This window comes from Lytechinus variegatus, chromosome 7 (genome assembly GCF_018143015.1).
Source record: "Lytechinus variegatus isolate NC3 chromosome 7, Lvar_3.0, whole genome shotgun sequence".
NCBI lineage: Eukaryota > Metazoa > Echinodermata > Echinoidea > Temnopleuroida > Toxopneustidae > Lytechinus > Lytechinus variegatus.
Window position 1 is genome coordinate 32251891 of NC_054746.1, and position 16577 is coordinate 32268467.

A 16577-nucleotide genomic window follows, 5' to 3' on the forward strand; every position below is an offset into this window, starting at 1 on the left:
CACATGCGCTATCATAACTTTCTTTGAGTTTGAGATAAAAAAGGTAATTTCATACAAGCCAAGCAGTATTATAAATTTCTTTGAAGTGGTATAAAGTTAGATCTAGATCAGATGCACAATGGAGCGTATTTGCCAATTTATGTAAATAGAAATGGCACATAAAGGGATGTAAATGGAAAATACTTAGCTTTAAAAGAAGTTTTTTAAGAACTATCATGTATGGTAGATCTAACGTTAAGGCAGGGCCAGGCCAGGGAGCGGGCTCCAATAAAAAAAGCCAAGGTATTCTCATCATTTCTTTCTTCAAAAAGTTTCTATTAATTCTTCAACATCACTGACATAAATCATTAGTTGCGTGAAAGTCTGTTTTTGGTGCAAAAAGCATAATAATTAAGCTTTTTTCTTAATGGCTGGCAGCTCTGTGAATGTGAACTATCACTTTATATAAAATAAAATAGAATGAAAATGTTGTTCTTGAGACTTACCTGCATCTCTCTTGTGAGTGTAATGTTTGAGACATCAATGGGTCTTGGGTTATAACCATGGGGAGACTCCATTGCACCCTTTATATCATTAACAAAATCAAGGAAAATTCAGCAACAAAAATTCTATTTCACATATCATCAGACATTCAGTTCAATACTGCATAAATAGGACATATATTTTTCAATGGTATCAGAAGGTTATACAGATGTTGAAATAGCCTTTTTATTTGGTAAAGGAGAGAAAATTTTGTTGGAGGGAAAGACGGAAAAACTACAAATACAGTAAATGAAACAGGAATGTTTTTGAGCAGTTTTAAAATGTTAATGTTATAACTAAACTCTGAGAGCATTGGCAAGTGAAAACAGAAGAAGCAGTTGGAAGTAAAAACAGATGCATACACTATCAGCTGTAGATATCAACTTAATAATATATGTATACATAGAATGCACAATATCAATGGAAGGTCTTAAATGCAGGTTCTGTGAAAAAAAATCACATCATTGATGATCATTGATGTTTATTTTGTTACCAAAAATATAAATGTAAATTTGTTATCAGCAGTAGATATCAACCTAGTAATAAGTCACTTGAAAATTATGACAATATTCTGAGCTCTTATTGCAGTATGATGTTCCAATAAAATAGTTGTTTGAAAGAGTACTTTTGTATGCTGTTCATTCCTATTTTTGCCAGAAAAGTGATTTTTATCAGATTTCAATAAGAAATGTTGGAAGCATGTTAGTCTTTACTTACCAGACTTGCTTTTGATAATCTCCTAGGTCTATGAGCTTGTGATTGTTGTTCTGATGCTTTACTTCTCTCTATAGCCCAGCCCCATGCAAGGAGAGCCTTGATACACTCCCTTACTGGCTCTCTGTATGAATCCTTCTCCTACAAATAAACCCCAAAATGATCAAGACTTCAAGGGAAGAGCAAAGGGTGCAACATGAATAAAAAATAATTATCCTGCATAATGGAGGAACAGTGTCTTTTTTGATTATCTTTTGAATGCTAGTAAATACCTATGATATTTGATAAGAAATATCATGGGTGTGGCAGGTTAAGCCCTTCATGAATAAAAGCTATTTTGCTAAGACTATAAAATCATTCATGCAGGAATATTGCAAGTCTCTTAACATTGCATAGTTCCTTTTAGCTTATCTCAGAGCTGCTACATGTCTTTCGGAGCAGCTTTCTTCCACTACCCAATGCCTTGTTTATTAAAAATCAGAGGATTAGTGATGATAACATGCTTGCAGGATTCCTGTATGAAATACACAGCAATGATTTTTGGCAAGGTGCCTAATTTCCTCGATGCTTCAATAAGAATATCAGCAAAATGAACCTACCTTTGTTGTGAGTGTCTTATAAGGTCTTAGAAGGCAGGATTCTTTCATTGCACTGTTTTCTGTCTCACCATGGGTCCATCCATTGTCAAACTGCAGAAAAAATAGAAAATCATTGTCATAACACTTGTGAGCACCATTATGCGACGTTAATCCTATTATAATAATAATCATCAGTTTTCAAAGCGTACATAATATACATGTATTATGTTATTATTCCTCTGTGTAATTCAAGAGCAACAAGAAAGAAGAAGAAAATGATATGTTCCTAAGTTAACTTTTTAGATTTTGATACATTTTGAATCAGACTATTCAAAGAGCAACTCTAAATAAATTGGTTGTGTTGAAAATTTTAAGTTTGGGCAAATTTCTCTGACTCAGTCCATATATTCTTTGACAAGAATTAAAACAATGATAGAACACACAAATGTATATCAATTAAAGTGGCCTACCATTGCTAAAGCCCAGCTATCATGGAGATGTTCAGCAAATCTATCACTGAAAGACAACAGACTTTCATTCAGTAGCACCCTGAAAAAAAATAGAGGAAAAAAAAGAGAACTTAAATGACGTGTTCATGCATGTACATTGTAAATGTGAAATGAATTCCCACATATGTGTGTCTATTGTAATGATGTACATGTACGTTGAATTTGCAATTACAAATTTATTCATCTCATAAATTACTCAAATGAAATTAAGCAAAGGGTTAAAAAGTAGATTTCCTATGAGAATATAGCAATAACATACAGGATAGGATAAAACCTCTCCACAGAAAACAATAATTACAAGAAACAATTACAACAAAAAAAAAATTATCCAAAGGGAAAGAACAAAAAGGAAGACTATCAAAAAAAAAATCAAGAAAAACAAAGAATGAATGGAATAAATATATAGATAAAGAAAAAAAAGTAAGGGAAGCCAGAGGAAATACAAAATACAGCTGAAATCTGATAAACATATGTCAAAATTAAGATGAGAACAATCTTATCTGTTTTTTACTTGTTTGTGTCGACTGGTTTTGGTTGGTATATGCCATCAGCATCAAAGCAAGATTCCCTGACGTAGCTTTCGTCATGGTACGACATGCTATAGTCTGGAGGCAAGGCACTTCCTATGGCTGTCAGGCAAGGTAAAGCTCTATCAAACAATTCCTCATCATACTCCTGCAAAAATATCAAGTGATATCAATAAATTAAATAGAATAAATGATATGAAATGTATTTAAAATGAAAAAAAAAATGAAAATGAGGTGGGTACATATGTCAGTTCATTGAAAGAAAGACAAAGGTCAAACAGATTTATGTTAAATAACATAACATACATATATGAAGTGAACAGATGGATTTGGGCTTGCCTGTCATTAGTATTGTAATATACAGGAGTGCAATATTTATGGACAGTTTTAAAAAGTTCTAAATTCTTTATGAATAGCACATAAAAATGGCACCATGACATATGCTCTACTGAAAATTGCTTGTCTTATTTCTTGCAAGATCGACAGGTGCAGGTATTTTGATTGTGAAAGGGATTTGGTACAGAATAATGTGAGGGTTAAGATTAAGGTTAAGACACCTCTGAGGCTAGGTTTTGAATTTGGCTTAATGCATAGAATTTTCATCCCACTCGATTGTTGCCCATGTCACGTCACCAAACAGAATACAGAAACAACTCCAAGACAATCAAAGCAGAATGCTGATCATTCTCGTGAAAGTTTTCCCCATCATACCTTCTCAGCCAGGGCATCAAAGAGACCAGTGAATAGCATCATAGTGAGTCTCTTCTCTTCGTCATTAGCAGCTCCATAGCTACCCCATCCACCACTGCTACCATAGTATGTCACACAGCGCTCATAGTGAAGCTGTAGAATCTGTTGGGTAAACATATCCACAGGTTTTAATCTTCATTGTTTCATTCCTCTACTATCATAAGACTCATACTCTTTGCATTCATTATCCTTAATTTGTTATTGGAAGTTTGTAATTCAGTCAGTTCGAATACATGAAGAAACACAGAAAAGTAGTAAAGATGCATTTTCAGGCAAGAGACATGAAAACTATTCCACTATTTAATTTTTTTTAATGGCACAAGAGTAGGAAAGAGTATGCATGTATTGCATGGATATGACAGATGAGAGGTAGCATATGTATGTTGTCAAGCTCACCTTTAAGGCCACATAAGAGTATTCAGCAAGAATAGGCACATCGTTGATCAGTTTCCGCAGTAACCGCTGCATCATGGAAGGCTTCAGACTCCTGATGATTACATTTTAAAAAAAAGGTAGAGGACATTAAACCTTGCACTAATTAGCATTATGAATCAGGACAGGACCACCAATGACATTTAACAAATGTTTCTCCCTACTAAGAAAATAAGTTCAGATGTAAGACTCAAGAAGCAGCCATTTTCAAGCAATAACACTTTAAATGATAAGTGATATAATAGTCAGTTGCTTAATATACATGTATGAGAAAGGAAGGAACTAAGAGAAATGTTAAGTGATATAATACGTAATTACTTAATATATGAGAAAGGAATGAACTAAGAAAAAAATACAGATAAGTATAGAAATTATCTATGAAAACATGTTTCTAAAGCAAAATTCATTCAAAAAGTTTCTATCTAGACACATCACAAGAAAAAGAATCCCACTTATTTGTCATTCGATTTCTCTTTATCAAGCGTGACATTCATACAGAATAATTTAAACCCCATGGCTACAATATTTGGTCTCCAAACCTTGTAAGGGCCACCAAGAAATCAGCCACTGTGTCCCTCTGTCCCCTTGTGAGTGACCGACAGCTGGCCAGCCTGTAGACGGTGTGGAGTGTGGAGTCCAAGAGAGAGGCAAATTGGTCCGCACTCTCAAACATCTCACTGTGTCGGGTTAGGAGGGGCAGCACCGAATTACAGATGTAGCGATTGAGAGCCAGCGCCATGTCATGGTCATGGGTGGTGGGCTGTGGGATGGTAACAAGAGCAAGTGGTTAGATAGACGTAACTAATGTATGTCTAATGACATATGGATGAGTTGCCAAAAAGCATTGATTCTCCTTACCTTATTTCCTTACCCCAGCTTCTATGCATCTCCTCTAGTTTACATTCCTTTCCAGGGACTTCATCTAGTTTCAATAAAGAACACTCTAATCTATTCTGTGCCTTCAATTTTCTACACCTAAGAGTGTATTTTTAAACCTCTTTATGTGATCCATACCACCATGAAAACCATCAGAGAACATCAAGCTTATGCATTCTTCCCAAGCAGATCAATTACATCATCAGATTAACTTGTATTTCAAATGATTATCATTCAACAAGATTTCTTACCGTGTCCATGGTTGTGGCTGCCCTGAGATCAGGAAGGAATCCCACCTCAAGGAGCTCAAAGAAGAGCTCCTGATTCCCTATACCATACACCCTCTCCAGAAACAGCAGCATGGCTTCTTTGTGGACTGGGGTAAGACCCTTCAAATCAGCACCCAATGGTTTACCAGCTCCATCTGAGGGTAAGAATGGGAAACCAATCAGTGGATCACAGTTTCTCTATGAGGATATCCATTCATGAGTGCGAAATGCTATCCACTATTACCAATGCAGCAGTGGTTCCAACCAGGTCGGATAGATACAATATCATTTCAAGAGCTATATAATGGAAGACCCATTCAAATAATTATTTCTTATCTGGTTAGACCTGCCTGTGTTCTCAAGTTGAGACCAGTCAGTATTTGACACTGGCATGGCAGATAGACAATTCATGCACAAAATTGGAGGGTCACTGATAACCATCACACGATACACTTTACAATTTACAATCAAGCCTTTCTTTGTGGGAACAGAATGACAGAAAGACAAATCCTATCAGATTTAGAGAAGTTAGTTGTAAAAGACTTGTCTAATTCACGGGTTTCCAAGGGTTTCTCTTTCTTACCATCTTTCTTCTCATAAATCTTCTGAGGAGAAGGCAGGACAAACTTGAGGTTGAGCACCCCAACAAGATCATCCAGAGGGACCAGACTCTGCAGAATGGCCCTGATCCTTTGGGGTTCAGTCCTGCCCTGTGACAGGCGGTTCTCATCAGGGGCGCATCGACCCAGGAGATCTATCAGGGTTGCATAGAAGGTCAGGATGGCTCCACCAGTGTCCACATCATCCTCGTCCTCATCACCTTCATCATCTTGACTGGAATAGAAACAGCAGGGTTGAAAAATCACAGAAAGATCAATATAGTAGGTCCTGATTTACTGTAGACCATGAATATGACAACTGAAATATTATACCCTCCATTTACAGAATTAACTAAAACACATTAATTAATCGAGTACATGAAGTATTACATTTGAGCTGAGACATATACAAGACTCAATGTGTTATAGAAACCTCTAAACGTGAGCCTCATTCCTTAATCCCACTGCTGCCACCAAAAAGTGATTATCAATGTAATTCATTTCTTTCTTTAGCAATGCATAATTGCTCACCCTATATCCAGTATCAAGTCTTCAATATCCTACTTCTTGACTTCTGCAACCATTTAATTCACCTATGCCCCTACTCACCCATCAATGGGTCTACTCTCTCCATCCTCTTCACTGATTGCCATGGTAGGGGCAGAGATGAGATACCCCTCCTCTGCTGTCTCTGAGAGATCAATAGCTTCCTCCATGGCTGCTAGGAGACCTTTACCTTCCCCTCTCAAGGCTGGGCCAAGGCACTCAGGATGCCTGATCAACAGTCTCACTATTAGGTTAGCATTCTCTTCAACAGTCTCACCTGTCATGTGAATCATAAAATGGAAATTACACCTAGTTTTCCATTTTTCTTTTACCTTTTAATATTCATGGTTTTTTTTATTTGCATTCAAGCAGCAAAAGTGCATGAACATTTTTTTAAAAACTGATAATTCAAATATAATCAAACAAAAATATAGAATCTCCAATTTTGACTCATTTCAATTTCATATTCATTTTCTCTAATAGTTCTAACAGGTTGAAAGCAGAAAAAAGTTGTATATCAAGAAATTTTAGTAATCGATGGATTAACATATCCCACCTCTCCACTTCCACCTCTTCATCTGAAGACGCTGCCCTCACTTACCATTGACCCACACAGCATGCCTCATGAAATCCAGATACCGCTCTCCATCTAGAGGGTCCCACCCAGGGAGGGGTTTCCCCATGGCCCTCAGACGGGCGTTGTCCTGCACCCCGCACCTAGACAAGAATATGATGACCTTCTCCAGGTGTTGTTCCCTGAGTGCCAGGGCTAGTTCATTGTTGTCCATCAGAGAGGCAGCAGCTACATCCAAGGGGCAGGAACCTCGTAATGATGGGTAAGCTATGGGTTCATTGATTAATAAATAAATTAGGATCAAATAAAAAAAAGTAAGCTGGCACTACAAATTAATCTTAACTTCCTATACCATTGTAAATGAAATTTACAGAAGACACACCTCTCAGAAACCTTGCATTGTATTTTCCTCTTGGATAATTCAATGACATTGTTCTTAGAATTTTTGAATAGTTTCTTTCATTGTTTGTGCTTTGGATTTCATATTCATCCATCAAATGTACAACATAATGTGTATTTTATATGCATTTGAAAAGCTCTTGAATATTGTTTTTTAATGGGCTGAAAATGGTTGGGTTTTTTCCAGCTGTACTGCATACATAGATAAAATTTGTAATTTCATAGTTACATTTAATAGACACACTATTCATATGCATTAAACAGATTAAGTTACGAACTTGGTCTGAATTAATCCATTACTACACTAAAACATTAAATCACAGCTTCGTGTGATGTCTTATAAACATTTAAAAAGAATTGATTTTGGACATTGTCCTTTCAAAATTGAAAGAGATCTAGTGTATCACTTGTTAAGATCAATTCATTAGTATATTAAATACATTAAATACAATCAATGAAATACTTGAGTAAATGCAAACCATGCTCTAGAATTGTGCTAAAAACCATGCTCTATAATTCAGCAAACAATAAAATCCATTCCAAATTAAAGTGCAAAACAAAAACTAAAAGCAAATGCAACAATTCACCAAGACACAGAATGAAATTGATAAGTTATTTTCAAAATAAAAATAAGATATGATTATCAAAATGAGAAATAATGCTGTAATATACATTCGGTATTCCTTTCAATGTTGGTTTTTCATTCTTAGGTTCAAATCATACTTTGGTTTAATAAAATGATGATGCATTTATTCCATTTGAAATTGTTCTGACCTGTTTTTGGTAAAAATTGAATGCACTATCAATATAGCTTTGATGCATCTTCAATATGCAGACATACATTCAGATTCATATACAGAGTAAAAGTATGCTCTGGCAACAATTGCTCCCCCCAAAAAAGAATAATGAGACATGGAGTTCTCTTTCCTATGATGAAAAAAAAAACTACCATTGGTAAAATAAAGAAGCATTATTTTATCTTGTGAAAAATATATCTGTACACAGTACCAATTAAGGGCTGAATTCAATTTGTGCATGATTCAACAATTTTAATTTTGTGATGTGCTGAACAAGAATGATCTATTCATCATTATCATCATTATAATTATCTTCATCGTTATTTACAAGAAGAATCAAGTCGAAGTTTCACAAGCTTCATATTAATTCTTAACACATATTAATGATGATGTTTGAAAAAATCTACAGCAAACTACATGCAAACTCCAGTACAGGTTCATAGCATTTTGACTGTCTATATTTATGATCAACATTATGCTGATCATATATTTTAAGTGACTTTCATCATTGAGCAATAGTTAGTGTTGGCGACGAATTATCCAAAGGGCTATTGTTGCCAGAGAATACACTGCTTTTTGGCTTAAATACAGAAGAGAGTCGCCATCATCAGAACCTTCAAGACACTGATGACAATCATTTGTCTACTCACACAGCCCTATGAAGCCGTGATCAAGGAGGTAGAGGAGTTTATCAAACAGCGCCCTCTGATTCTGCCGGCTGGTGCGGCAGAAGTAGCAGAGGAATCGGCAGCAGCTGGCGATGAGCTCACGGGCAAACCGGTCCTCGGAACGGCACATCCGGGCCTGGCGGGCCAGGAACCTGTAAACGCACATCTGCTTGGGAGGGTTAATAACAAAACATGGGTGGAAGGGTGGGAGGTGTGAAGAGGAGGTTTAAGGTCACCATAGGTCACAGTGCATTCACCTTTGTAATGCTGCAATGTGATCAGGGGGATATTTCTTAAAAGAAGTTGTCATACATTTTTCTGACTAGTCTGTTTTATCCGACAGTTACCACAGTAACAGTGCTTCTCAGCCAATCAAAATCATGAAAGTTGTCAGATCTGACAATCTGTCAGCCAAAAAAAGGATGATGAAACACTCCCCCAGGAGCTTGCTTTCCCTTTTACTTGGTGAAAATGCATGGTTTGTAGGATGTGACATTAATCAAACATTGCAAAGGTGAATGCCTGCAATATTAGATGGTGATGAGAGGAAAACCAAACCCGACAAATACACAAATTCAATGAATATGATAATCAACTATTTCTCACTATTTTCCTATCACTGTATCCATTTGAGAATACAAGTTTTGAATAAAGCTCTTGAAATCTAAAAATCAGAAATTTATCTCTTTTCATATTATAAAGTTAAAGAGCATCTAATGGAAACTTTTTTGTATAAATTTTGAAGGAGATGTACTCTTCTTTAAAGACGATTAGAATTGTTAACAATTACTTTCACTTGATACTCATATTCATGAAATTTGTGCTCAGTTAAATGACAAAATGGATTATCACATTAACACTCCCATCCTAACATGCTTCATATGTAGATCACTCTATATAAACATAAACCACAGCAACACCCATTCTCTCCATTTATTCTATTAACTATGTAAATAAAAAAAACTAAGCATGCTAACATCCCACAATATCATCAACCCATATACCTGTATCCAACCAATGTAAGTCGGGAAAGGAAGTTGGATGTTTGGTCTGTGTTAAGGCTCATTCAAACATGTCACAAAAGAGCTAGGCAAAATTTTTGTGTACGAAGTCACTGAATATGTTGCAAAGGAGTCATTTATTTTGTTCAAATGCAACAAGCAACTAAGGACCAATAAAATTCTTCTGAAGTTAAGCGCAACTGAATTGTGAAATATGTCCAAAGTTGCATACTTATGAGTAAAAAATACTGACATCCTTCAACATGACTGATGATGAAATAATGGAATAATTTTCATATCATGATAATTATTATACCAGGAAGAATCATCATAATGTCATGACTTTTCCTGCGTAACTTTGGACCCTTCCCTAAAGACGTAAAGCATATACAATGCATTAATAATTGGTGTGACTTGTCTCACCTTATCTAAACAGTACCAAAAAACATTGCAGAGCTCTGCTGCATCATATCTGAATGAGGCTTAACACATCCTGGAAATTTTACACCATCTTTAAATTATCATTATTGTGCATAATCAAATTAATTTCAAAGGAAGATTATAGTATCGAAATTCACATATCAAATAGAGTACCTGTCAAACAAATGAAAATAAATGAAAAGAATATGGATGTTCAGATACTTGATTTGAAAGGAAAAAAATCAGAATTGACTCATTAGCCCAATTGACTGAAATTTTACATTTATTATAACAATCATCAAGATCATGTTTCATGATCAAACTGACTACAAATTCGCAAGGTGATTCTGTCAATGAATAAAAAAGTACACCAGCATGTATATTGTGCAATGATTTAAATTACAAGGAATGATGTGTCAAAGGTAATTTGGTAAAAATTTAGAAAATGACAAATGAATAAGTGTATAATGTAATATGAAGATGTTCAGGCAAAGTTTTATTGTTAAAAATTTACCGATTCTATACTTTTCAATTTATATTACTACAAAGAATATATCTAGGAATTTTGAGATTCCTATCCAGTACTTGTGATATTAATGTGTAGATGTTATTGTTACAAAATGGCTACATAAATATACATAAACAAAAATTCTGAGTTACCAATACACACTATTTTCTATGATTAATGTGTTCAATTAATATGATGCAGTGAGTTTTCATATGAATTCAACCCAGGCATGCATCAAGTGTGAGGGGTGAAAAAAAAACAACCAACAACAAAATATAAAATTAGGACGCCCTCACAGTCTGCAGGCAAGACAACTGATCGGAACAGTCCATTTTTGTTAGCGGTGAACTCTTTCAAGGCAATTTGAGTTTGTTTATGGTAAATTTCCATTGTCATTCCGATCTTTGCAAGCACTTACAAAGTCCAATGTCGCTCTGCTCTAAAAAGTAAGTGATGTGATCGAAACTGGCCATCTGGTTTCGACGGCTGACACGGCAAAAGTAGCTGAGGAAGCGCGAGCAGGCGGTGATTAGCTCACGGTTGAAATCAGATTCCTGTCAGGGAAGGGGGTTTCATTTGGGGGAGGGGAATATCAGCAATAGATGGGTTTGACTTTTGAGGATATTATTTCAAAACTTGTTGTTTATTCAATGCAACTGAAGCAGAATGAAAATACTGGAGACTCCCCAAACACAAACATATCGTTGAATTAACCCAAAAAAAGAGCTTTTAATCAAATCTGAGACCAAGATAAGAACTTTAAATACAATTAATTTTATATTCAGACAAGCTGATAATCCAAAGACCCTAGTACGTACACGGATTTACATCCAGATGCCACAAGTACATTTCAGGTATTCAGATATATTTTTTAATAGTTTTTTAAGTATTCCACCTGAAAAAGAAACTTTGAAAATATGATAGAAGTCTTAATTATTCCTTTAAATTTTGTTTATCATAAGGAAATAATTCTGCTCTACTAGCATGCTCAAATAAACATGAATAACTTCGTAAGGAACACCGTTCAATGCAGAGATATGAAATGCATGATAAAGTAATAGCCAACTTAAACATCCAAAGAAAGCCTATGATTAACACATCCCTTCCCTACCCTTAGACCATCCACATCAAAGAGTTTGACAGGTGGGGCCACTGAATAATATTTGTCTTTCCAGCAAAGCACCACCGAATATCCCTGTAACACACAAAAGATATACTTATCAATTGTAACCTTAATACCATAGCCTCAACAGAACTGAGCATGATGTCTTTTTTCTTAAGATCGATTGCAATTTTACAGAGCTTAAAGACACTCTACCTTGACGAGCAACCAGCTCTGATCTACACGTTTCATTCCTTACCTGTGATTTGGGTGTGGCTGCTGTGCTTGCTGCAGCCCCTCCCTGGCTCTGGGCAGCGGACTCCGCCTCCTGATCACTGGTCAGTTGGATGGACGTCTGGTGCTTCTCAAGGACATTGACCATCACATTCATGACGGTCTCATGGACGCACAGCGCCCTCATGAGGTCTGGATGCTGGTAGAAGACCTTGTTGTCCGTCAACTCCCTATACGATAACATCATGACAAAAAGTATTGTGAGCATCTTGAAATTTATTATAGTAAACATGTAAACAATTCAAGGACAATTACTTAAACACTTCAAAATGTATTCACAAAAATCAGCTGCCAATCAATGAATAGCGTTGCAATAAATAATAAAGTACTTTGGCATGTCTTAAAATATTATTGATTTAGAGATTCATTGAAATATCATATCCATCAAACAATCACAAGATCAATTATTGGATATCCTAAAAATCCTAGATAAAAACTCATCAGATCTTTGGGGTGGGGTCTATGGCATATGTTATAATGAAATACAATACAAATTGTTCAGCTTGCTTTTCAAACAGTCATTCATCTGCAAAAATTCAATAAAACATATCCAATAAATCAAAAGTGGAAAGGCCCAAAACAAGGCAAAGTCACTAGTCTTCAGTTCCCAAATGGGATGTATTCTTGTGCAATTATTATTCATTTATTGCACTAACCAGAGATGTTTAATGAGTGCTTCCTCTTCTACTGATCCCATCTGAACGGTCAGCAATGACCTGATCTGACCTAGCGAGGTCAAGAGGTGAACGATGTCATCACACTGATTGCTGCTTACTACGTAAGATTTCTGCAAGGCACGGCAAAGCTACAAAGACATAAAAGTAATACCAAATTCAGATTATAATAGCTTAGCCTTGAGTAACTATATAAGTAAATATTCCTTAGTTAATGACAAATTTTATCAGCTAATCAAGTAAATATCATCAAGGATTATTCTTGAAGACACCTTACCATTATTACAATGTATGACATATTTTTGTAATGCATAAATGATGTAAAAGCAAATATTTTCTTCATGCAATCAAGTGTTTAACTCAGAATTCCCTGGCAACATAAAAAGACAAGAGTATTCTCAAAATTTTTAATCACATCTCATGAAAGAAGTGAATATTCTTACCTCTCCTACTCCATCATACTGACGATGTAATAGATTGAACATCTCCCTCACCAACGTAGGGTCCTCAATGTGTTTCTCTTCCGCCCATTTGATCATTGTGTTAGAGATCAGATGAGAGAGGGAGTCTAAGACAAGAGAAAAGGAGATAATGAAAGGGATAGTGCTTTCCTTCTGAACAACTTACATACTTGCATGACAGAATAACACTAGACAGCTAGACTTGTATATGATCTAAAGCCCCCATCACACTTATTCGGAATCAGCAGGAATCAAGCAGAAGCTGTAATGAAAAATATTCAAAAAATCTAGAAATTTTGGGGAGGAACTTAAAAATTCACCAAACTGGAGTTGAAATTAAGTAAATTGACCAGGTAAATCATCATACACTAGTCAAAATGAACTGCAATGGAGTCAGATTGATAATTTGTGCTACATTCTTGGACATTCTAAATATTCTGACTACATTCTGAGAGCATTCTAAATATTTTTGTCATTTCTTTTGGCCATCCCGAAGGTTTTGGTCTTATTCAAAACATTCGAGGGGTATTTTTGAAAGGTGTTCAAAGTAGATTTTAATGGCCAACTGGCGGTCGAACAATAGTCCTGTCATTCCGACCAATTCTGCTCGATTTGGAATAAGCGTGATGGGGGCTTAACCCGGTTTGGAAATTACGCAACATTTCATAAGTGCATGCAGACCCAAAATTACTCAAAAACGTGAATTGTACAAATCCAATGCAAATAGTGTTCTCAGCCAAAATTCATAAATGTATCATTATTTTTCCTTTTATTGCTTAAAATCAATTTATTTTATCTTTTTTATGGTTAGAATAAAGTCCCCGACAATTTCCATTGAAAAAACAATGAAAAACAAAAAGTCGAAAAACAAAGAAATACATAAGAAATTTAGAAAACAATAGAATACACAAGAAAATAAATGTGATTTTGAAATTTTTTTAAAATCAATTTGATCAGACGCCTATCTAGAGTATGTGAAACAAAAATTGGCATTTCAATAGCATTCTTTTATTAATTAGGGCAAACTTATGATTTTACGCATAAATTAGCATAATTAATGAGACATGAGATTTTTTTGCAGAATTTGATGTTATACTTTTGTAGATAATGCCATGGGTAGCGCGTGTGCCAATTTTCGTCGGGATCACACGATCGACAGCCGAGACCATAAGGGGGGGGCTGAATCAGCCCCCCCCCCCAGTCTTCTTAGGCGTCGAAATAGCCCAGTCTATTTAGGGTTAAGGGCCATTGCAGAAAGAGTTGGGGTCAAATGCAACTACAAAAACTTGTTTTTCAACCAATTAGAGGCACACATTTAGGACCTCTGTGTGGTTTTCTGAGTTAAAAACAGGCCCCACATGTGTACAAATTAAAAGAATGGAAAAAAGGTATATTGAAGAAGGGACTTCCTCGTTTTCAAGGAAGTTCTATTGACTTCCAGACTGCATAAATGTTTGATTTTTTATTTCTTTGTAATTTGTGTGATTGTGATGATATGATATCAAATGTAGGGAAATGATAAAAAATAGAGTTTAACATTGCAATGTCTCTATGAACTTTACAGATGTTTAATTACCAAGTCATTATCATATAATGCATGGAAATGGAAAGAAAATGGAGAATCAAATTTAATATTTTATTTATATACACTGTGGATTTCATTTTTATAGCCCTCAAATTGATTTTCAATTGAGAAACTTATGAAAGTTTTTTTTTTTCAAACCGACTGTTTATACAAAAAATGATATTAATGGCTAGGGTTCACAAGGACTAAGCTATGTTGATCTTGGATTTCTAGCAAGCTCAGTTTAAATATAAGCCCTACTGTATAATTTGCATTGTTTATTAGATTGTTCTAAGTACAGAGCATCATTTCATGAAGCTCACTAGCACTGACAAGATGTCATTCTGTGGCCTTTACCATAGTAACAGTCTGAGACCAGTGCTTCTCAGCTAATCAAATCCATGACTTTCACTGATATTGTCGGAGATGACAATGAAGTCAGTGCTGGCGACTCACATGAAATGCTCACCAGGGGGTGTTACACAAAGATTTAAGTATGACTTACATCGCACTTAAATGCCGAAGCGTAGATGATATGCAACGTGCAGTCTCATTGATCAATACGCAGTAGTGTGTTTCCTCTTTGCATGATCTGACCAATACTGTCATGTCTTTTATACCACACACACAACTGGACATTTAAGTGCGACTCTACATCATACCTAAATCTTTGTGAAACACACCCCAGGACTGAATAAATAAATGATATGAAATATTATCTTACCACTTGAGAACTTCTCCTGCGTGATGGCCCCTACAGGACTGGCGTCTTTCCTCCTACCAGACAACCATGAGAGGAACCGTCTGATTACCCCTCCACCGTCGTTGTTCCTCTCCTCCTGAGTCTCATGCACACCACAGTGCTTGGCCAAGGTGGAGTGGAACTCCTGTAGGACCGATCTGAGATCCTCACGGCAAGGACACATCCCATCATCACCTTCCTTGAAGTTCAGTAGCATCCGCATCTAGGGAGGAGGAAAGGGGCATGGTGGGGTGAAGATTTCATAATGGATTTGCTTTATTATTGTGGTGAATTAGCTAATCTTGAATTAATTGGTAGTTTTGAAAACATAAGATATTTTTCTCAAACATAATGAAAAATAAACTGTTTTTATGTAACGTTTTGGTAATTTGATATTGTTTGGTGTTCTTTGTTCTAAGTTCAGGCAATCGATTATATACCTCAAAAGAGTTCTATCTTTTTATTTCCTTAATAAAGTCCCAATCTGTTTATGGTTACAATGTAAATATAACCTACAACCTAACCTAAATTGGTAACTTCTAAAAATTGTAATACCCAGAGGCATTTTGCATGGACTATCTGGAACAAGTAGACAGCAGATTTAACATTGATGTTGATTTATGATACATTTAGTGGTGGTAATTTATACCAAACAACATTAGTTTTCGAGCAATCACTGATACAAAATCACTTGATTTACAATAATTAATGAACAATCAGCAAACCTCCTCTTTGGTTAAAAACTAACAGTATGTATACATTTCAAATACTGAATAATGGTATTTTTTACATGTATTTTCAATGAGTTGTAATTGAAATTAAACCACGTCTATTGCCAGCACAGTCATATAAAGCACCAAATAAATCTTGAATTATTGTGTTATTATTACCTGTTCTTGAGGGGTAGATCTAAATTCTCTGGTCTTCTTGGCCGCTATGACAGGAGGCATGTCAGTGTTCCTAACTTCTAAGAATCTTCTCAGTTGATCCTGGGAGGAGAGAAAAGAAAATATGAAGTAACATTATAAACAATGAAAATACCATAAGCTCC

The 16577-nt window shown here is 35.6% G+C and overlaps 1 protein-coding gene across 3 annotated transcripts in view; it reads right to left on the minus strand.

The window, feature by feature from the left end:
• Nucleotides 1–16577, minus strand: part of LOC121419035 (ryanodine receptor 2-like) — a 222160-nt gene that overhangs the window by 93062 nt on the left and 112521 nt on the right. For all 3 annotated transcript variants that reach the window (XM_041613313.1, XM_041613312.1, XM_041613311.1), the window contains 18 exons: nt 16417–16515; nt 15509–15749; nt 13203–13327; nt 12742–12890; nt 12051–12255; nt 8743–8929; nt 6924–7163; nt 6386–6599; nt 5761–6011; nt 5160–5332; nt 4572–4792; nt 3997–4087; nt 3562–3702; nt 2835–2998; nt 2285–2363; nt 1836–1925; nt 1240–1377; nt 486–563 (listed from right to left, as the gene is read on the minus strand). In XM_041613313.1, coding sequence (XP_041469247.1) covers nt 486–563; nt 1240–1377; nt 1836–1925; nt 2285–2363; nt 2835–2998; nt 3562–3702; nt 3997–4087; nt 4572–4792; nt 5160–5332; nt 5761–6011; nt 6386–6599; nt 6924–7163; nt 8743–8929; nt 12051–12255; nt 12742–12890; nt 13203–13327; nt 15509–15749; nt 16417–16515 — 2886 coding nt within the window. The remainder of the gene's footprint in view (nt 1–485; nt 564–1239; nt 1378–1835; nt 1926–2284; nt 2364–2834; nt 2999–3561; nt 3703–3996; nt 4088–4571; nt 4793–5159; nt 5333–5760; nt 6012–6385; nt 6600–6923; nt 7164–8742; nt 8930–12050; nt 12256–12741; nt 12891–13202; nt 13328–15508; nt 15750–16416; nt 16516–16577) is intronic.